General features: G+C 41.5%; 1 protein-coding gene across 1 annotated transcript in view; it reads left to right on the plus strand.

Annotated features, from left to right (window-relative positions):
* The window catches only part of PHF11 (PHD finger protein 11), a 234,195-nt gene that overhangs the window by 202,235 nt on the left and 13,872 nt on the right, over positions 1-18,088 (plus strand). Inside the window, exon 28 of the mRNA XM_069759902.1 lies at positions 173-222. Within this exon, the coding sequence (XP_069616003.1) occupies positions 173-222 (50 nt within the window). The remainder of the gene's footprint in view (positions 1-172; positions 223-18,088) is intronic.

An 18,088-nucleotide genomic window follows, 5' to 3' on the forward strand; every position in this document is an offset into this window, starting at 1 on the left:
AAGCCATCGCTTTTGTCCCTGGCAATTAGGAGTGGGCAACGACTGTACTACTGCATGCATCCACAACCCGGATGAATTGTATCCAATAGCTTGTTCTACTACACATATCATTCTAGAAAACAACCTCAGAATTCCCTCCCGTACAACTGGATAATATTTTTTTTTTTTGCAGGCCAGGCCATCTCTAAAGGATCACCAAAGCCTATTACAAGTGATCAGCAAGTAAGTATCAGTGTGAATTTATTTTTCCGGCTATTGTATAGTATTAAGGAATGTTGACTGGTAACATTGGTGTGTGTGTGTGTGTGTGTATATACATACAATCATGGCAGAAAGGTGTTGGCACACTTGAAATTGTTCAAGAAAATGAAATATTTTTCACAGAAAATTATTTTAATTTCACATGTTGTGTTATACACACGTGTATTTCCTTAGTATATATTGGAACACTAAAAAAAAACAGAAAAAAAGGCAATGTGGACATAATTTCACACAGAACCCCAAAAGTACACTTGACCAAATTCTTGGCGCCTTTCCAAAATTGTGGGTAAATAACTTTGTTTCAAGCATGTGATGCTCATTCTCGCTCACCTGTGGCAAGTAACAGGTGTGGGCAATATGAAAATCACACCTGAAACCAGATAAAAAGGGTAGAAGTTGACTCAGTCTTTGCATTGTGTGTCTGTATGTGCCACACTAAGCATGGAGACCAGAAAGAGGAGAAGAAAACTGTCTGAGGACTTGAGAACCAAAATTGTTGAAAAATATGAAGATTACAAGTCCATGTCCAGAGATCTTGATGTTCCTTTGTCCACTGTGCTCAACATAATCAAGGAGTTGTCGAGTAAAGAGAAAAGGCAGCACTCACCGTACTGGTCGCTTGTTCTTTATTCAAGAGCGGATAAAACACATAGCGTCAGGGAGAAGAGGTGGAGACAACAAGGGACTGATAAATATGCTTATTTTGCACATTTATTTAATCAGGACTCTTTACCAGGTGTGATACTCTTAAAAAAAAAAAAAAAATGTCATGATACTTTCATAAAAATTGTAGTGGTTTATTGGATTGTCCACAGAAAAACCACATTGCAGCAAAACATAAAATAGGTGAAATAGTTACAAACAGATTGTCCATTTGTCTATATCAGCGTTTGTTCCTCCTCTTTCCTGAGATGGTAAAAATCATCTGTCTGTCATGGAGTTGATCATCATGGCTACCAGTTTGTCATTCCTTCTGTGTTGTCTGGAGTCCGTGGAGAATGATGGAGAAGCAGGCAGGAGGTGACCCCCATGTGACGTGACAGCCCCTCCTCCTCCTAAGAGCTGTGATTATAAATGTGTCCCACAGATCACGTGTTCTCTCTATATGGTGTTGACTTATACTCTGAGCTATATATACAGAAATAGCTTTTTGTAATGTCAGCGAAAGGCAATGTGCTCAGTACAGAATTGAAAATAAGAATAATTAAATTAATAATATTTAACAATTCCCCCTTTTGAGGGTGACATACATTGATTAGAGCCCTCAAAGTAGATACCGTATATACTCGAGTATAAGCCGAGATTTTCAGCCCAAATTTTTGGGCTGAAAGTGCCCCTCTCGGCTTATACTCGAGTCAATGTGGGTGGCAGGGTCGGCGGGTGAGGGGGTGAGGGCGCTGAGGTATACTTACCTAGTCCCAGCGATCCTCGCGCTGTCCCTGCCGTCCCACGGGCTTCTGTGCTGCAGCTTCTTCCCCTCTTCAGCGGTCACGTGGGACCGCTCATTAGAGATATGAATAAGCGGCTCCACCTCCCATAGGGGTGGAGCCGCCTATTCATTCCTCTAATCAGCGGTGCTGGTGACCGCTGACAGGAAGAGCTGCGGCACCGAAGACCAGGCAGAGGGACAGCGCGAGGATCGCCAGGACTAGGTAAGTATAGCATATTCACCTGTCCTCGTTCCAGCCGCCGGGCGCCGCTCCATCTTCCCGGCCGGCGCCTCCATCTTCCCAGCGTCTGCGCTCTGACTGTTCAGGCAGAGGGCGCGATGACGCATACAGTGTTCGCGGCGCCCTCTGCCTGATCAGTCAGAGCAGAGACGCCGGGAAGATGGAGGCGCCGGAACGAGACGCCGGGAGCTGCAATCAAGGGAGGTGAGTATGTGTTTTTTTTTTTTTATTGCAGCAGCGGCGGCAGAGATTTCTATGGGGCACAATGAACGGTGCAGAGCACCGTATATGGCACAGCAATGGGGCACAATGAACGGTGCAAAGCACCGTATATGGCACAGCAATGGGGCACAATGAACGGTGCAGAGCACCGTATATGGCACAGCAATGGGGCACAATGAACGGTGCAGAGCACTGTATATGGCACAGCAATGGGGCACAATGAACGGTGCAGAGCACCGTATATGGCACAGCTATGGGGTACAATGAACGGTGCAGAGCACTATATGGGGCACAGCTATGGGGAAATAATGAACGGTGTAGAGCACTATATGGCACAGCTATGGGGAAATAATGATCTATTTTTATTTTTGAAATTCACCGGTAAATGCTGCATTTCCACCCTAGGCTTATACTCGAGTCAATAAGTTTTCCCAGTTTTTTGTGGCAAAATTAGGGGGGTCGGCTTATACTCGGGTCGGCTTATACTCGAGTATATACGGTATATTGATAAGATCTTCTTTTGTTCTTCTTTGATAAAATAATTTAATATTATTATTAATAATAATAATAATAATATTGTTATATGTACTCAATAACATAATGATATATAAATTCATGTTATGGTAAGCCGCGACCAATATTCATATAAAATATATAATTATACTTCCCTATACATAATAGAAGCATCTCAGGTCTGATGTCATCTGGTCTTCATCTTGATGTCTTCTTCTTGGTTCTTTTAAAGTAATCTTTATCATAATTCTGTAGATATTGTAGAAACCATGTGTCATGTGTCAAAGTCCATAAATTCAATTGTTGATAAGAAAACAAAGTCCATAGATGAAATGTAGCTTTAATATCTGTGCAGTGTCACCTGGACACACCTGGACTTACATTGGCTCGCCTTGGAAATCATCTGGAATCCTCCATATCATCCGCACTGGTCTTGGAACAGGTGTGACATCTTTGGTCAGCACAGCAAGGGTTAAATTGACTCTTCCTTGCTAATCATAGCACCATAACCAGTCCTTAGTTCACAGGACACATGTCAAGATTGTAGTGTCTTAACAATTACCTTTTTGTTCACCCGCTTTCATGGAAGTCTTATGGGTGATAGGAAACCAATGAAACATGATAAAACATAATAACACAGTTCATCTTAGCATCATAGGATCATCGTCCTTTCCAGTTGTGGTTGTCAGTTTAAATACTGTACTCATAGTTGTCAGTGATGGATGCTGCAGTTGTGATTGTCAGTGGTGACATGATTTCTGAATAATAGACTGTGTCAATTGCAATTCATATCATTGTTACCTTATGGAACTTCTGGATAATGGCTCTTTCTTCTTGCAACTTTTAAGAACCAATTGAATTTAGAAATATGAAAAGTCTTTATTAAAGTAACTTCAGTATCTTGATTGAAGTCTTCATTCCCTATTTTATACCAAATCTGGTAATTTACCTAACCTGTAATGTCACAGCACACAATAGCAATCAATAATATCCATATAATTATCAGAATATGAATATGGAATTCATATTTGGAAAAATAAAATAATAATAAATACATTATTAACCATATTATTCATATGATAAAACATTTTTGTCATAGGTGTAATTTCTTTTTTGAACCCATGGATGTCAGTGTGTTTTTATGTAACAAGTGTTTCAATCTTTATTACTAAAACTTTATTAATAAATTATATTTATTAGACCAATAATATGTAAGAATGCATAGCCATGAACCAAAATAAGAATATATATGAATGAATGAGTGAAAGAATTGTTGTATTTAACTCAGAATTGAAACATTTCTTTTATAATGAAACCATATGATCACTATATTTAATGAAGCAATATTCTTGTACTAGACATACTTTATTAAATATTGATTTTTTTCCTTCTTGAGATAAAAAATAAAAATTAAAAATAAGAATGAAGTAAAAATTAAAATTAAAAATGAAAAATAAAAATTAGAATAAAAATAAGGCCTTTAGATGGTGGCCCGATTCTAACGCATCGGGTATTCTAGAATATGTATGTATGTATATAGCAGCCATATAGTGTATATAGCACAGGCCACGACATATTCTAGAATACCCGAAGCGTTAATACAGGCCACGCAGTATATAAGACACCCCAAACAGTATATAACATTGCCCACGTAGTATATAACATTGCCCACATAGTATATAGCAGCCACGCAGTATACGAGCCCACGTAGTATATAACACAGCCCAAACAGTATATACCACAGCTCACGCAGTATATAATATTGCCCAAATAGTATAAAACACTGCCCACGTAGTATATAGCAGCCATGTAGTATATAACGCAGCTCACGTAGTATATAACACTGCCCACGTAGTATATAGCAGCCATGTAGTATATAGCATAGCCACGTAGTATATGACGCAGCCCACGCAGTATCTAACACAGCCCACATAGTATTTAGCAGTGTGGGCACCATATCCCTGTTAAAAAAAATAATTTAAATAAAAAATAGTTATATACTCACCCTCCGGCGTCCAGCGAAGCTCTGTCGATGCGCTTGTGGCTGCCGCCAGCTTCCGTTCCCAGGATGCATTGCGAAATTACCCAGATGACGTAGCGGTCTCGTGAGACGGCTAAGTCTTCTGGGTAATTTCGCAATCCATCTCTGGGAATGGAAGCTGGGTGCAGCCGCGCGCGCCTCGGCGGACGACGGAAGGTGAGAATTGCAGGTTCTTTGTTTTTTTTATATTTAACATTAACATTTACCGCAGTATAGAACAGTGGCCACGCAGTATAGAACAGTGGCCACGCAGTATAGAACAGTGGCCACGCAGTATATATTACAGCCCACTTAGTATATAGCAGTGTGGGCACCATATCCCTGTTAAAAAAAAAATAATAATAATTTAAATAAAAAATAGTTATATACTCTCCCTCCAGCATCCAGCGAAGCTGTCCCGATGCGCGCGCGGCTGCAGCCAGCTTCCGTTCCAAGAGATGCATTGCGAAATTACCCAGAAGACTTAGCGGTCTATCGAGACCACGAAGTCATCTGGGTAATTTCGCAATGCATCTCTGGGAACAGAAGCTGGCGGCAGCCGCGCGCGCATCGGCGGACGACGGAAGGTGAGAATAGCAGGTTTTTTGTTTTTTTTATTATTTTTAACATTAGATTTTTTTACTATTGATGCTGCATAGGCAGCATCAATAGTAAAAAGCTGGTCATACAGGGTTAATAGCAGCGTTAACTGAGTGCGTTACCCGCGGCATAACACTGTCATTAACCCTGTGTGAGCGCTGACTGGAGGGGAGTATGGAGTGGGTGCCGGGCACTGACTGGACAGGAGTAGGGAGGGACTAATTCTCGGCCAGACTGTGCCCGTCACTGATTGGTCGCGACAGGCAGCTGGCGAGTCCAATCAGCGACGCGGGATTTCCGGGAAAGACAGGCAGACGTAAGTACCCCTTAGACAATTATATAGTAGATGATAAATGCACAGGTTATGTCTCAGTAACACATTCCCTTAATATTTCCATTATCTTGATGTTTTTTGTACTTGTCATAACCTTGGATTACCAAAATACTGAAATTATGCAACTTTGCATATAATACCCTTCAATAGAGTAAAAAAAAAAGACTTTTATAATACTTAATGTTATTATACCCAATAATTTCTTATTAATATTTTTTCTTTATTAAAATGTGTGAAGAAGAGGTATTGATGAAATGTGATGATGTAATCGGGATCTAAAACACATTTCCCCCTTAATACCAAAAAATATTACAAATTCATTTGTAAAAACCAAAATTAAAAATAATTATTTTATAACTGTCATTTCAGCTCGTGCCATATATTTGTTTGAAGATATGTACCTATATATATGTAGCCATTAAAAAAACACTGAATACCATAAAATTATCATTTGGAAAAAATGTTCTAAATGTAGATTTTCTTGATAAACCATATTGATGTGTGATTATACTTATTCACTATTAACTAAATCAAGAAATAATAATTGCTAAAGAAATATAGAAATATATGTTGAGTAAATAATATTTCATAGAATACCATGAGGCCTCTCTCATACTGTACATACACATTCCACGTTATTCACGCTTACGTTAAGTTCACTCTTAGCAGCTGCTCATACACTCATCTGTCACTCAGACTGTGACACACATAGAAGTTGAAACTACATATTTCACATACAAAGAATACATGTAAATTAAACCAAATTATTGTATCCTAATTATCAATGCGCATTGTAAACTATTAAATTTAATATTTTAATATTTCTTTGAATATACCCCAAATACACATTACCTAACACTTTGTAAAACATTCTATAGATAGGACTAATAAGAACTTGACCTATGACTGTAAAGGCTGAGGGTTTCAGAGGCTCCTTCTTTCTAAGGTTACAAGTTTTAAACAGAAACACCTGTTGTGACATGTCATGAAGTAAATACATATCATGCAAAGGAAAAAAAACAAGTTTTAGATTGTTAAAAATGTTATGTTAAAAAATTTACAGTACACAAATTTTAGATTGTTAGTTACCATATATACTCGAATATAAGCCGACCCCCCCTAATTTTGCCACAAAAAACTGGGAAAACTTATTGACTCGAGTATAAGCCTAGGGTGGAAAATGCAGCAGCTACCGGTAAATGTCAAAAATAAAAATAGATACCAATAAAAGTAAAATTGAGACATCAGGAGGTTGTGTTTTGGAATATCCATATTGAATCAGGAGCCCCATATAATGCTCCATACAGTTCATGATGGGTCCCATAAGATGCTCCATACAAAATACGCCCCATATAATGCTCTATATTAAAATATGCCCCATATAATGCTGCACAAAGGTTAATAATGGCCCCATAAGATGCTCCATAGAAACATTTGCCTACAATGCTGCATAAAGGTTGATGGCCCCATCAAGATACCCCACACATTATGGCCCAATAAGATGCTCTGCACATTATGCCCCATAAGATGCTCCACACATTGTGCCTCATGAGATGCTTCATACATTATGGCTCCATAAGATGCTTGAAACATTATTCCCCATAAGATGCTCCATACATTATGGGCCCATAAGATGCTCCATACATTATGGCCCCATAAGATGCTCCATACATTATGGCCCCATAAGATGCTCCACACATGGCCCCATAAGATGCTCCACACATTATAGGCCCATAAAATGCTCCACACATTATGGCTCCATAAGATGCTCCATACATTATGGCCCCATAAGATGCTCCATACATTATGGCCCCATAAGATGCTCCACACATTATGGCCCCATAAGATGCTCCATACATTATGGCCTCATAAGATGCTCCACACATTCTGGCCCCTTGAGATGCTCCACACATTATGGCCCCATGAGATGCTCCATACATTGTCCCTACATGATGCTCCATACATTGTGGCCCCATGAGATGCTCCATACATTGTGGCCCCATGAGATGCTCCATACATTGTAGCCCCATATGATGCTCCGTACATTGTGGCTGTTGCTGCGTTTAAAATAAAAAAAAATCACATACTCACCTCTCTTCGCTCAAGCTCCCGGCACTTGCGATAGTCACCTTCCTCGTTCCACGCACCGCTCTGTCTTCCATCTTCTGCACTGACTGTTCAGGCAGAGGGCGGCGCGCACACTAATCGCATCATCGCGCCCTCTGACCTGAACAGTAAGTGCAGAGGATGGAAGACAGAGCAGCGCACAGCGGTGGAAAAAGGAAGGTGCAATGCTCTCCTCCCCCGATATACTCACCTGATCCCGGCGCGGCCCCTGGCAGCGTCTCACTGTCAGATGGCCTCCGGGAGCCGGTGGCATCTTCCTGTGTTCAGCGGTCACGTACCACTCATTAAAGTAATGAATATGCGTCCATATTTATTACTTTAATGAGCAGTACCACGTGACCGCTGAACACAGGAAGAGCTGACCGGAGACCATGGGACATGCAGGAACCACGCCAGGAGCAGGTGAGCATGTCACCGCGCCGCTCCACCGCCGATTCCCCCCCCCCCCCCGCTGACAATGACTTGACTAGAAGCCGAGAGGGTCACTTTCAGCCCAAAAAAGTGGGCTGAAAATCTCGGCTTATATTCGAGTATATACAGTATGTCTTTTTTCTTTTAAGTGTTAAACATATAAAATCATGCAGTTATTATAACTTCCTGTGTAAATGAAGACCTAAATCCATGTAAGAAGTTTTTTGTTCAATTCCTGCTTTGAAATGAAAATTCTAAGGAAAAAATAAAAGATCAAATTTAAATATCAAATTCATACAAAACAATTTAAATGTTATACATATGTATATATTGGTCCTTCTTACCCATGAAACGCTTATCTGGACGCTCCCTGTGACGCCTGACTATATCCAGAAAGGCTGGATGAGAGGCAAAAGATTTGTGGGAACGTTTGGATCTGGTAAAAGAGACCGCGTGTTCCGGAGCGGAATTAGCGTCATCATCCACCTTAAGTGCGTGATTGACTGCTACAATGAGGGAGTCAACCGTAGCTCTGAACTCCGGAGCCTCCGGGTCCAATGATACCTCGGACTCATGTTCAGAGTCGTGAACGCTGTGAGCCCCCAAAGAGGGTGAGCGGGAGGTGGAGCTGCCAGAGTCTGAGTGGCGAGGTGAGCGCACAGGAGAGGTAGTGCGGATCCGTTTTCGGGATGACCGAGCCTCTTTATGGAGAGAGCGGCCCCTGCTGACCGACGATTCCCCTGCTATGGAGGGATCTCTTAACGCCTGTAATGGATTACCCTGTTCCCCGGGAGGATTTTGAATGGATTTGATGGCGTTGGCTAAAAAATCCACGGACTGCGAGAGTGAAGCGACCCACGGGGGGGGGGGGGGGACTAGGTACGCCAGGGTCGGTGGCGGTGGAGGGCTCCTGGGCACATGGAGCATCGCAGGCAGAGCAGAGGGGAGAACTTTGAGGCCTAGGAAGTGGGGCCTGGCAGGTGGTACACGCAGAAAAAAAGGTCGTATGCACCTTAGAGGATTTTTTAGACCTTGACTGCGACATGATTCTAATGCAAAAAAACCACAGGGTCTATAATCTATGACCGTGCCTGGGAAGCAGAGGGCGACGCTGCAGAGGAGAGGCTGACGATGACTCCCCTCTAGCACTCTGGCACCACTCCAATCCATCCTACACTCTGCTGCCCGACTAATCCACCTGTCCCCCCGCTATTCCCCAGCCTCTCCCCTGTGTCAAGCCCTTCACTGGCTTCCTATCGCCCAGAGACTCCAGTTCAAAACCCTCACACTGACATACAAAGCCATCCACAACCTGTCTCTCCATACATCTGTGACATGGTCTCCCGGAACCTACCTACACGCAACCTCCGATCCTCCCAAGACCTCCTTCTCTACTCCCCTCTCATCTCTTCTTCCCATAACCGCATCCAAGACTTCTCCCGTGCTTCCCCCATACTCTGGAACTCTCTACCCCAACACATCAGCCTACCATAGAAACCTTCAAAAAGAACCTGAAGACTCATCTCTTCCGACAAGCCTACAGCCTGCAGTGATCCTCAACCTACTGAACAGCCGCACAGCCAGCTCTTCCCTCTCCTAGTGTATCCTCACCCACCCCCTGCAGACTGTGAGCCCTCGCGGGCAGGGTCCTCCCTCCTTATGTACTCGTGTGCCTTGTTATCTGCTCATGTTTAATGTATTTGTCTATATTTGCCCCGTATTCACATGTAAAGCGCCATGGAATAAATGGCGCTATAAAAATGTATAATAATAACATATGTATTCAATGTAATTCTAAGTATTACTGGAGTAAATTTTAATTATTTCACTATACATATAAAAATACAGCATTAATATATGTATTTACTGTATGAATATATATCTACAAAACTATAGAACTACAGAATTTTACTGTTTAAAATAATTACAAATTAATAAATAATACATTGTATAACTCAATTTACACATCATATAATATAATTACATTTTTAGCAAATTCCTAAACCAAAATTTCTGTCGATTAATTTGTTGAAAAGCTCTATTTAACCCCTTAGTGACCGAGCCAAATTTTTGAAATCTGACCAGTGTTACTTTATGTGGTAATAACTCTGCAACGCTTCAACATATCCCAGTGATTTTGAGATTGTTTTTTCGTGACACATTATACTTTATGATAATGGTAAATTTTGTTCAACATTTTTTGTGTTTATTTATAAAAAATATCAAAAATTTGAGAAAAATGTTAAAAAATTAGCAATTTTCTAAATTTGAATGATTATCCCTTTAATCCAGATAGTCATACCACAGCAAACCATTAATAAATAACATTTCCCACATGTCTGCTTTACATCAGGACCATTTGTAAAATATTATTTTATTTTGTTAGCATTTTAGGAGGTTTAAAAATGTAGCAGCAATTTTTCATTTTTTCAAAGAAATTTACAAAATTTATTTTTTTAGGGACTTATCCATGTTTGAAGTGACTTTAGGGGTCCCATATATTGGGAAACCCACAAACGTGATACCATTTTAAAAACAGCACCCCCTGATATAATGAAAAACTGCGGTCAGGTAGTTTATTAACCCTTCAGGTGCTTTACAGGAATTAATGCAAAGCGGTATGACAGAAATGAAAATGTATTTTTACCACCTAAATGCCTCTAACTTCTAAACAGATTACTACAGCCGTCAGACTCTAAGGCCGCTATTTGGTCATGAATTGCCATGGCAAATATCAGGACAACAAAATCATGATCTGAGGGCACCAATTGGGACAAAGAAGAAGCCCCCACGCTCTGTTAACCATTTATAATGATGTAGTCACTATTGACAGCAGCATCTAAGGGGTTAAACAGATTTAGATGGTGCAAATACTGATCGTAGCTGGTACAGCAAGTTGTCAGCTATAGTGGACAGCGACAGATGCTGGATTGTCATCTGTATGGGGAGGCTATTCTCTTATATCTCAGGTCAGTTAAAAGACGTATTGGCGGTCATTAAGGGGTTAAAATTGTCATTTTTAGACCTAAGGCTGGGTTCCCATTGCGTTATGGGACCGCGTTAAACGGACAGTGTTGCACGGCGAAATTAACGCCATGCAACGCAGCCGTTAACGCGCCCATTCACGCTAATGGGAACGCGCTACACTAGCGCGTGCCATGTTCGGCATGCGCTAGCGACGCGCCGGAGATTCCTGGCGCGCCGCGGACGCTGCTTGCAGCGTCCGAGGCGCGCCCGCGGTCCGCTCCCCGCTCTCGCAGATCGGGGATCTGCGAGAGCGGGGACGTTACCGCGACCCCGAACGCGGCCGCATAAAAAACATTGCGTTAGCGCAATCCGCTAGCGCTAGCGCTAAACGGATTGCACTAACGCAATGTGACCCTAGCCTAAGGATTCTTTGAAGAACTCTGATAATGGAGTCTTCAGCTTACCTCTTACCATGTGGCTTTGTGAAGACACTTGCTCCTGTCTGTCAATTTCCGCCATCTTTACAGAGAGATGTAAATCTTCAGGTTTTAACTCCTTCAGGGCAACTTCTTTAATGGATTCTTGGATCATTTGATAGGGCTTGTAACAAATATGTAATTTTTTTTCGTACTTCATATATTTGATTTTGGGAATAACTCAGATTTGGAAATTTTGTTTTTGGCTTCTGATAAGATTTAATTCTATCTGTTTTCAATAACTTGGTATGATTTGTTTTCCTTTCAAGATTCTCATGTTTTCTAGAAAAATCAAGGGATTGCGCACATTCAAATAAAGAATCTTTTTGTGATGCAATAACACGAGATGCAGAATTTATGAACCCAAATTTGTTTACAAAACAATTTATCATTGATTGTGTATTGAGATTTGTAATGACCGTTTTGTACAACCTTTGAAATATGGAAATGAATGTAAAAGTACATTCTTTCCGGCCAATCCTTAATTTTTAGAAGAATATCAATATCTGGATAATTTTCTTTTAATCCACAGAATATCAAAATTTTTAATTTTTCTATATCTGTTATTTCTTCATGGAACTCATCACTCTGCATTTTTAATGAGAGCCGCCTGGAAAAAGTTACTGGAAGCCACATTTTAAACAACTGATTTTTCTCCTCATTAGTCAAATCAAACTTATCAGCAAAACTCTCAAATATCTCTGAATTTCAGCACACGTGGATTTTATCATCATATGCAGGAATGATTTTGCATAATTTTAACAAGTTTTTCTTAACGTTAATTTGGAGTTGGGCCCCTGTGTCGTTTTCTATTTTTAGTGGCCCTTGTACATCTGTTCCTTGTACATCATCTTTATCAGTTCTCATGTCTCCTTCTACATTTCCTCCATCTTGTTTTACATCATGAGACACAAGGTCACCTTGAGTGGCCTTTACAGACACGTGCCTCACATCGTGTTCACTCTCCACATTACAGTTAATCTTGGGAACATCACTACATTCCTTAGAAATTCTTTCTACACAGTCTTTTTTGGATTTCTCTGAAACAAACTTATGAAATACATCAATCAAATGTAAAATAATTTTCAGTTTCTATTTTTCTCTAGGTATTAGCTTAGAATCTATCTTTAGGTTTGCTATCTTACATTCTGCATATAAAGAAAGCCAAAATATTTCTACTTTTTTAGACTTTTCACCTAGAGATAAAAATTCCAGGTGACTTGACTTGGCATATGAATTAATTAAATCCATTTTTCTTACCTTGAAATATCTCAGCTTGTAGTTCCTTTGCTGGACAACACTGGGCTCTGATCATCAGCACGTCTATTTTCAGCACTTGTAATGCTAGTGCTTGTCAATCCGCCTGGCACCTGTTAGTCTCACTCATAGGTTGTCTGTGTGATTCTTGTGTCTTGAAGTTTTGTAGTGGAATTCCTGAAAACTTGCAAAATTGACGTTTAGCGAAGCTCTTCTGTTCCCCCGTGTGCAAGGAAAAGGAAATTCATACAAAAATAGCACACAAAAAATCAAATCTGGCTGGCTTGGCCAATGTTAAATATGCTTATTTTGCACATTTATTTAATCAGGCCTGTTTACCAGGTGCGATACTCTTAACCCCTTCAAGACCCAGCCTATTTTGACCTTAAAGACCTTGCCGTTTTTTGCAATTCTGACCAGTGTCCCTTTATGAGGTAATAACTCAGGAACGCTTCAACGGATCCTAGCGGTTCTGAGATTGTTTTTTTCGTGACATATTGGGCTTCATGTTAGTGGTAAATTTAGGTCAATAAATTCTGCATTTATTTGTGATAAACACGGAAATTTGGCGAAAATTTTGAAAATTTCGCAATTTTCACATTTCGAATTTTTATTCTGTTAAACCAGAGAGATATGTGACACAAAATAGTTAATAAATAACATTTCCCACATGTTTACTTTACATCAGCACAATTTTGGAAACAAAATTTTTTTTTGTTAGGAAGTTATAAGGGTTAAAATTCGACCAGCGATTTGTCATTTTTACAACGAAATTTACAAAACCATTTTTTTTAGGGACCACCTCACATTTGAAGTCAGTTTGAGGGGTCTATATGGCTGAAAATACCCAAAAGTGACACCATTCTAAAAACTGCACCCCTCAAGGTACTCAAAACCACATTCAAGAAGTTTATTAACCCTTCAGGTGCTTCACAGAAGCAGAAGCAACATGGAAGGAAAAAATGAACATTTAACTTTTTAGTCACAAAAATTATCTTTTAGCAACAATTTTTTTATTTTCCCAATGGTAAAAGGAGAAACTGAACCACGAAAGTTGTTGTCCAATTTGTCCTGAGTACGCTGATACCTCATATGTGGGGGTAAACCACTGTTTTGGCGCACGGCAGGGCTTGGAAGGGAAGGAGCGCCATTTGACTTTTTGAATCAAAAATTGGCTCCACTCTTTAGCGGACACCATGTAACGTTTGGAGAGCCCCCGTGTGCCTAAAAATTGGAGCTCCCCCACAAGTGACCCCATTTTGGAAACTAGACGCCCCAAGGAACTTGTCTAGATGCATAGTGAGCACTTTGAACCCCCAGGTGCTTCACAAATTGATCCGTAAAAATGAAAAAGTACTTTTTTTTCGCAAAAAAATTCTTTTAGCCTCAATTTTTTCATTTTCACATGGGCAACAGGATAATAAAATGGATCCTAAAATGTGTTGGGCAATTTCTCCTGAGTACACCAATACCTCACATGTGGAGGTAAACCACTGTTTGGGCACATGGTAAGGCTCGGAAGGGAAGGAGCGCCATTTGACTTTTTGAATGAAAAATTATTTCCATCGTTAGCGGACACCATGTCGCGTTTGGATAGCTCCTGTGTGCCTAAACATTGGCGCTCCCCCACAAGTGACCCCATTTTGGAAACTAGACCCCCCAAGGAACTAATTTAGATGCCTAGTGAGCACTTTAAACCCTCAGGTGCTTCACAAATTGATCTGTAAAAATGAAAAAGTAATTTTTTTTTCACAAAAAAATTCTTTTCGCCTCAATTTTTTCATTTTCACATGGGCAGTAGGATAAAATGGATCATAAAATTTGTTGGGCAATTTCTCCCGAGTACGCCGATACCTCATATGTGGGGGTAAACCACTGTTTGGGCACTCGGCAGGGCTCGGAAGAGAAGGCGCGCCATTTGACTTTTTGAATGGAAAATTAGCTCCAATTGTTAGCGGACACCATGTCGCGTTTGGAGAGCCCCTGTGTGCCTAAACATTGGAGCTCCCCCACAAGTGACCCCATTTTGGAAACTAGACCCCCCAAGGAACTTATCTAGATGCATATTGAGCACTTTAAACCCCCAGGTGCTTCACAGAAGTTTATAACGCAGAGCCATGAAAATAAAAAATAATTTTTCTTTCCTCAAAAATGATTTTTTAGCCTGGAATTTCCTATTTTGCCAAGGATAATAGGAGAAATTGGACCCCAAATATTGTTGTCCAGTTTGTCCTGAGTACGCTGATACCCCATATGTGGGGGTAAACCACTGTTTGGGCGCACGGCAGGGCTCGGAAGGGATGGCACGCCATTTGGCTTTTTAAATGGAAAATTAGCTCCAATCATTAGCGGACACCATGTCACGTTTGGAGAGCCCCTGTGTGCCTAAACATTGGAGATCCCCCAGAAATGACACCATTTTAGAAACTAGACCCCCAAAGGAACTAATCTAGATGTGTGGTGAGGACTTTGAACCCCCAAGTGCTTCACAGAAGTTTATAACGCAGAGCCATGAAAATAAAAAAAAAAATTATTTTCTCAAAAATGATCTTTTAGCCTGCAATTTTTTATTTTCCCAAGGGTAACAGGAGAAATTTGACCCCAAAAGTTGTTGTCCAGTTTCTCCTGAGTACGCTGATACCCCATATGTGGGGGTAAATCACTGTTTGGGCACATGCCGGGGCTCGGAAGTGAAGTAGTGACGTTTTGAAATGCAGACTTTGATGGAATGCTCTGTGGGCGTCACGTTGCATTTGCAGAGCCCCTGATGTGGCTTAACAGTAGAAACCCCCCACAAGTGACCCCATTTTGGAAACTAGACCCCCAAAGGAACTTATCTAGATGTGTGGTGAGCACTTTGAACCCCCAAGTGCTTCATAGAAGTTTATAATGCAGAGCCGTGAAAATAATAAATACGTTTTCTTTCCTCAAAAATAATTATTTAGCCCAGAATTTTTTAATTTTCCCAAGGGTAACAGGAGAAATTTGACCCCAATATTTGTTGTCCAGTTTCTCCTGAGTACGGTGATACCCCATATGTGGGGGTAAACTACTGTTTGGGCACATGCCGGGGCTTGGAATTGAAGTAGTGACGTTTTGAAATGCAGACTTTGATGGAATGCTCTGCGGGCGTCACGTTGCGTTTGCAGAGCCCCTGATGTGCCTAAACAGTAGAAACCCCCCACAAGTGACCCCATTTTGGAAACTAGACCCTGAAAGGAACTTATCTAGATGTGTGGTGAGCACTTTGAACCCCCAAGTGCTTCATAGAAGTTTATAATGCAGAGCCGTGAAAATAATAAATACGTTTTCTTTCCTCAAAAATAATTATTTAGCCCAGAATTTTTTATTTTCCCAAGGGTTACAGGAGAAATTGGACCCCAAAAGTTGTTGTCCAGTTTCTCCTGAGTACGCTGATACCCCATATGTGGGGGTAAACCACTGTTTGGGCACACGTCGGGGCTCAGAAGGGAAGTAGTGACTTTTGAAATGCAGACTTTGATGGAATGGTCTGTGGGTGTCACGTTGCGTTTGCAGAGCCCCTGGTGTGCCTAAACAGTAGAAACCCCCCACAAGTGACCCCATTTTAGAAACTAGACCCCCCAAGGAACTTATCTAGATATGTGGTGAGCACTTTGAACCCCCAAGTGCTTCACAGACGTTTACAACGCAGAGCTGTGAAAATAAAAAATCATTTTTCTTTCCTCAAAAATTATGTTTTAGCAAGCATTTTTTTAGATTCACAAGGGTAACAGGAGAAATTGGACCCCAGTAATTGTTGCGCAGTTTGTCCTGAGTATGCTGGTACCCCATATGTGGGGGTAAACCACTGTTTGGGCACACGTCAGGGCTCGGAAGTGAGGGAGCACCATTTGACTTTTTGAATACGAGATTGGCTGGAATCAATGGTGGCGCCATGTTGCGTTTGGAGACCCCTGATGTGCCTAAACAGTGGAAACCCCTCAATTCTAACTCCAACACTAACCCCAACACACCCCTAACCCTAATCCCAACTGTAGCCATAATCCTAATCACAACCCTAACCCCAACACACCCCTAACCACAACACTAACCCCAACACACCCCTAACCCTAACCACAACCCTAATTCCAACCCTAACCCTAAGGCTATGTGCCCACGTTGCGGATTCGTGTGAGATATTTCCGCACCATTTTTGAAAAATCTGCGGGTAAAAGGCACTGTGTTTTACCTGCGGATTTTCCGCGGATTTCCAGTGTTTTTTGTGCGGATTTCACCTGCGGATTCCTATTGAGGAACAGGTGTAAAACGCTGCGGAATCCGCACAAAGAATTGACATGCTGCGGAAAATACAACGCAGCGTTTCCGCGCGGTATTTTCCGCACCATGGGCACAGCGGATTTGGTTTTTCATATGTTTACATGGTACTGTAAACCTGATGGAACACTGCTGCGAATCCGCAGCCATATCCGCACCGTGTGCACATAGCCTAATTCTAAAGGTATGTGCACACGCTGCGGAAAACGCTGCGGATCCGCAGCAGTTTCCCATGAGTTTACAGTTCAATGTAAACCTATGGGAAACAAAAATCGCTGTACACATGCTGCGGAAAAACTGCACGGAAACGCGGCGGTTTACATTCCGCAGCATGTCACTTCTTTGTGCGGATTCCGCAGCGGTTTTACAACTGCTCCAATAGAAAATCGCAATTGTAAAACCGCAGTGAAATGCGCAGAAAAAAACGCGGTAAATCCGCCATAAATCCGCAGCGGTTTAGCACTGCGGATTTATCAAATCCGCAGCGGAAAAATCCGCAGAGGACCAGAATACGTGTGCACATTCCTAACCCTAACCCTAGCCCTAACCCTAGCCCTAACCCTACCCCTAACCCTACCCCTAACCCTAACCTTAACCCTAACCCTACCCCTAACCCTACCCCTAACCCTATTCTAACATTAGTGGAAAAAAAAAAATTTCTTTATTTTTTTATTGTCCCTACCTATGGGGGTGACAAAGGGGGGGGGTCATTTATTATTTTTTTATTTTGATCACTGAGATAGATTATATCTCAGTGATCAAAATGCACTTTGGAACGAATCTGCCGGCCGGCAGATTCGGCGGGCGCACTGTGCATGCGCCCGCCATTTTGGAAGATGGCGGCGCCCGGGAGAAGACGGACGGGACCACGGCTGGATCGGTAAGTATGATAGGGTGAGGGGGGACCACGGGGGGGGGGGATCGGAGCACGGGG

The sequence above is a fragment of the Ranitomeya imitator genome, chromosome 3 (assembly GCF_032444005.1).
Source record: "Ranitomeya imitator isolate aRanImi1 chromosome 3, aRanImi1.pri, whole genome shotgun sequence".
Lineage (NCBI taxonomy): Eukaryota > Metazoa > Chordata > Amphibia > Anura > Dendrobatidae > Ranitomeya > Ranitomeya imitator.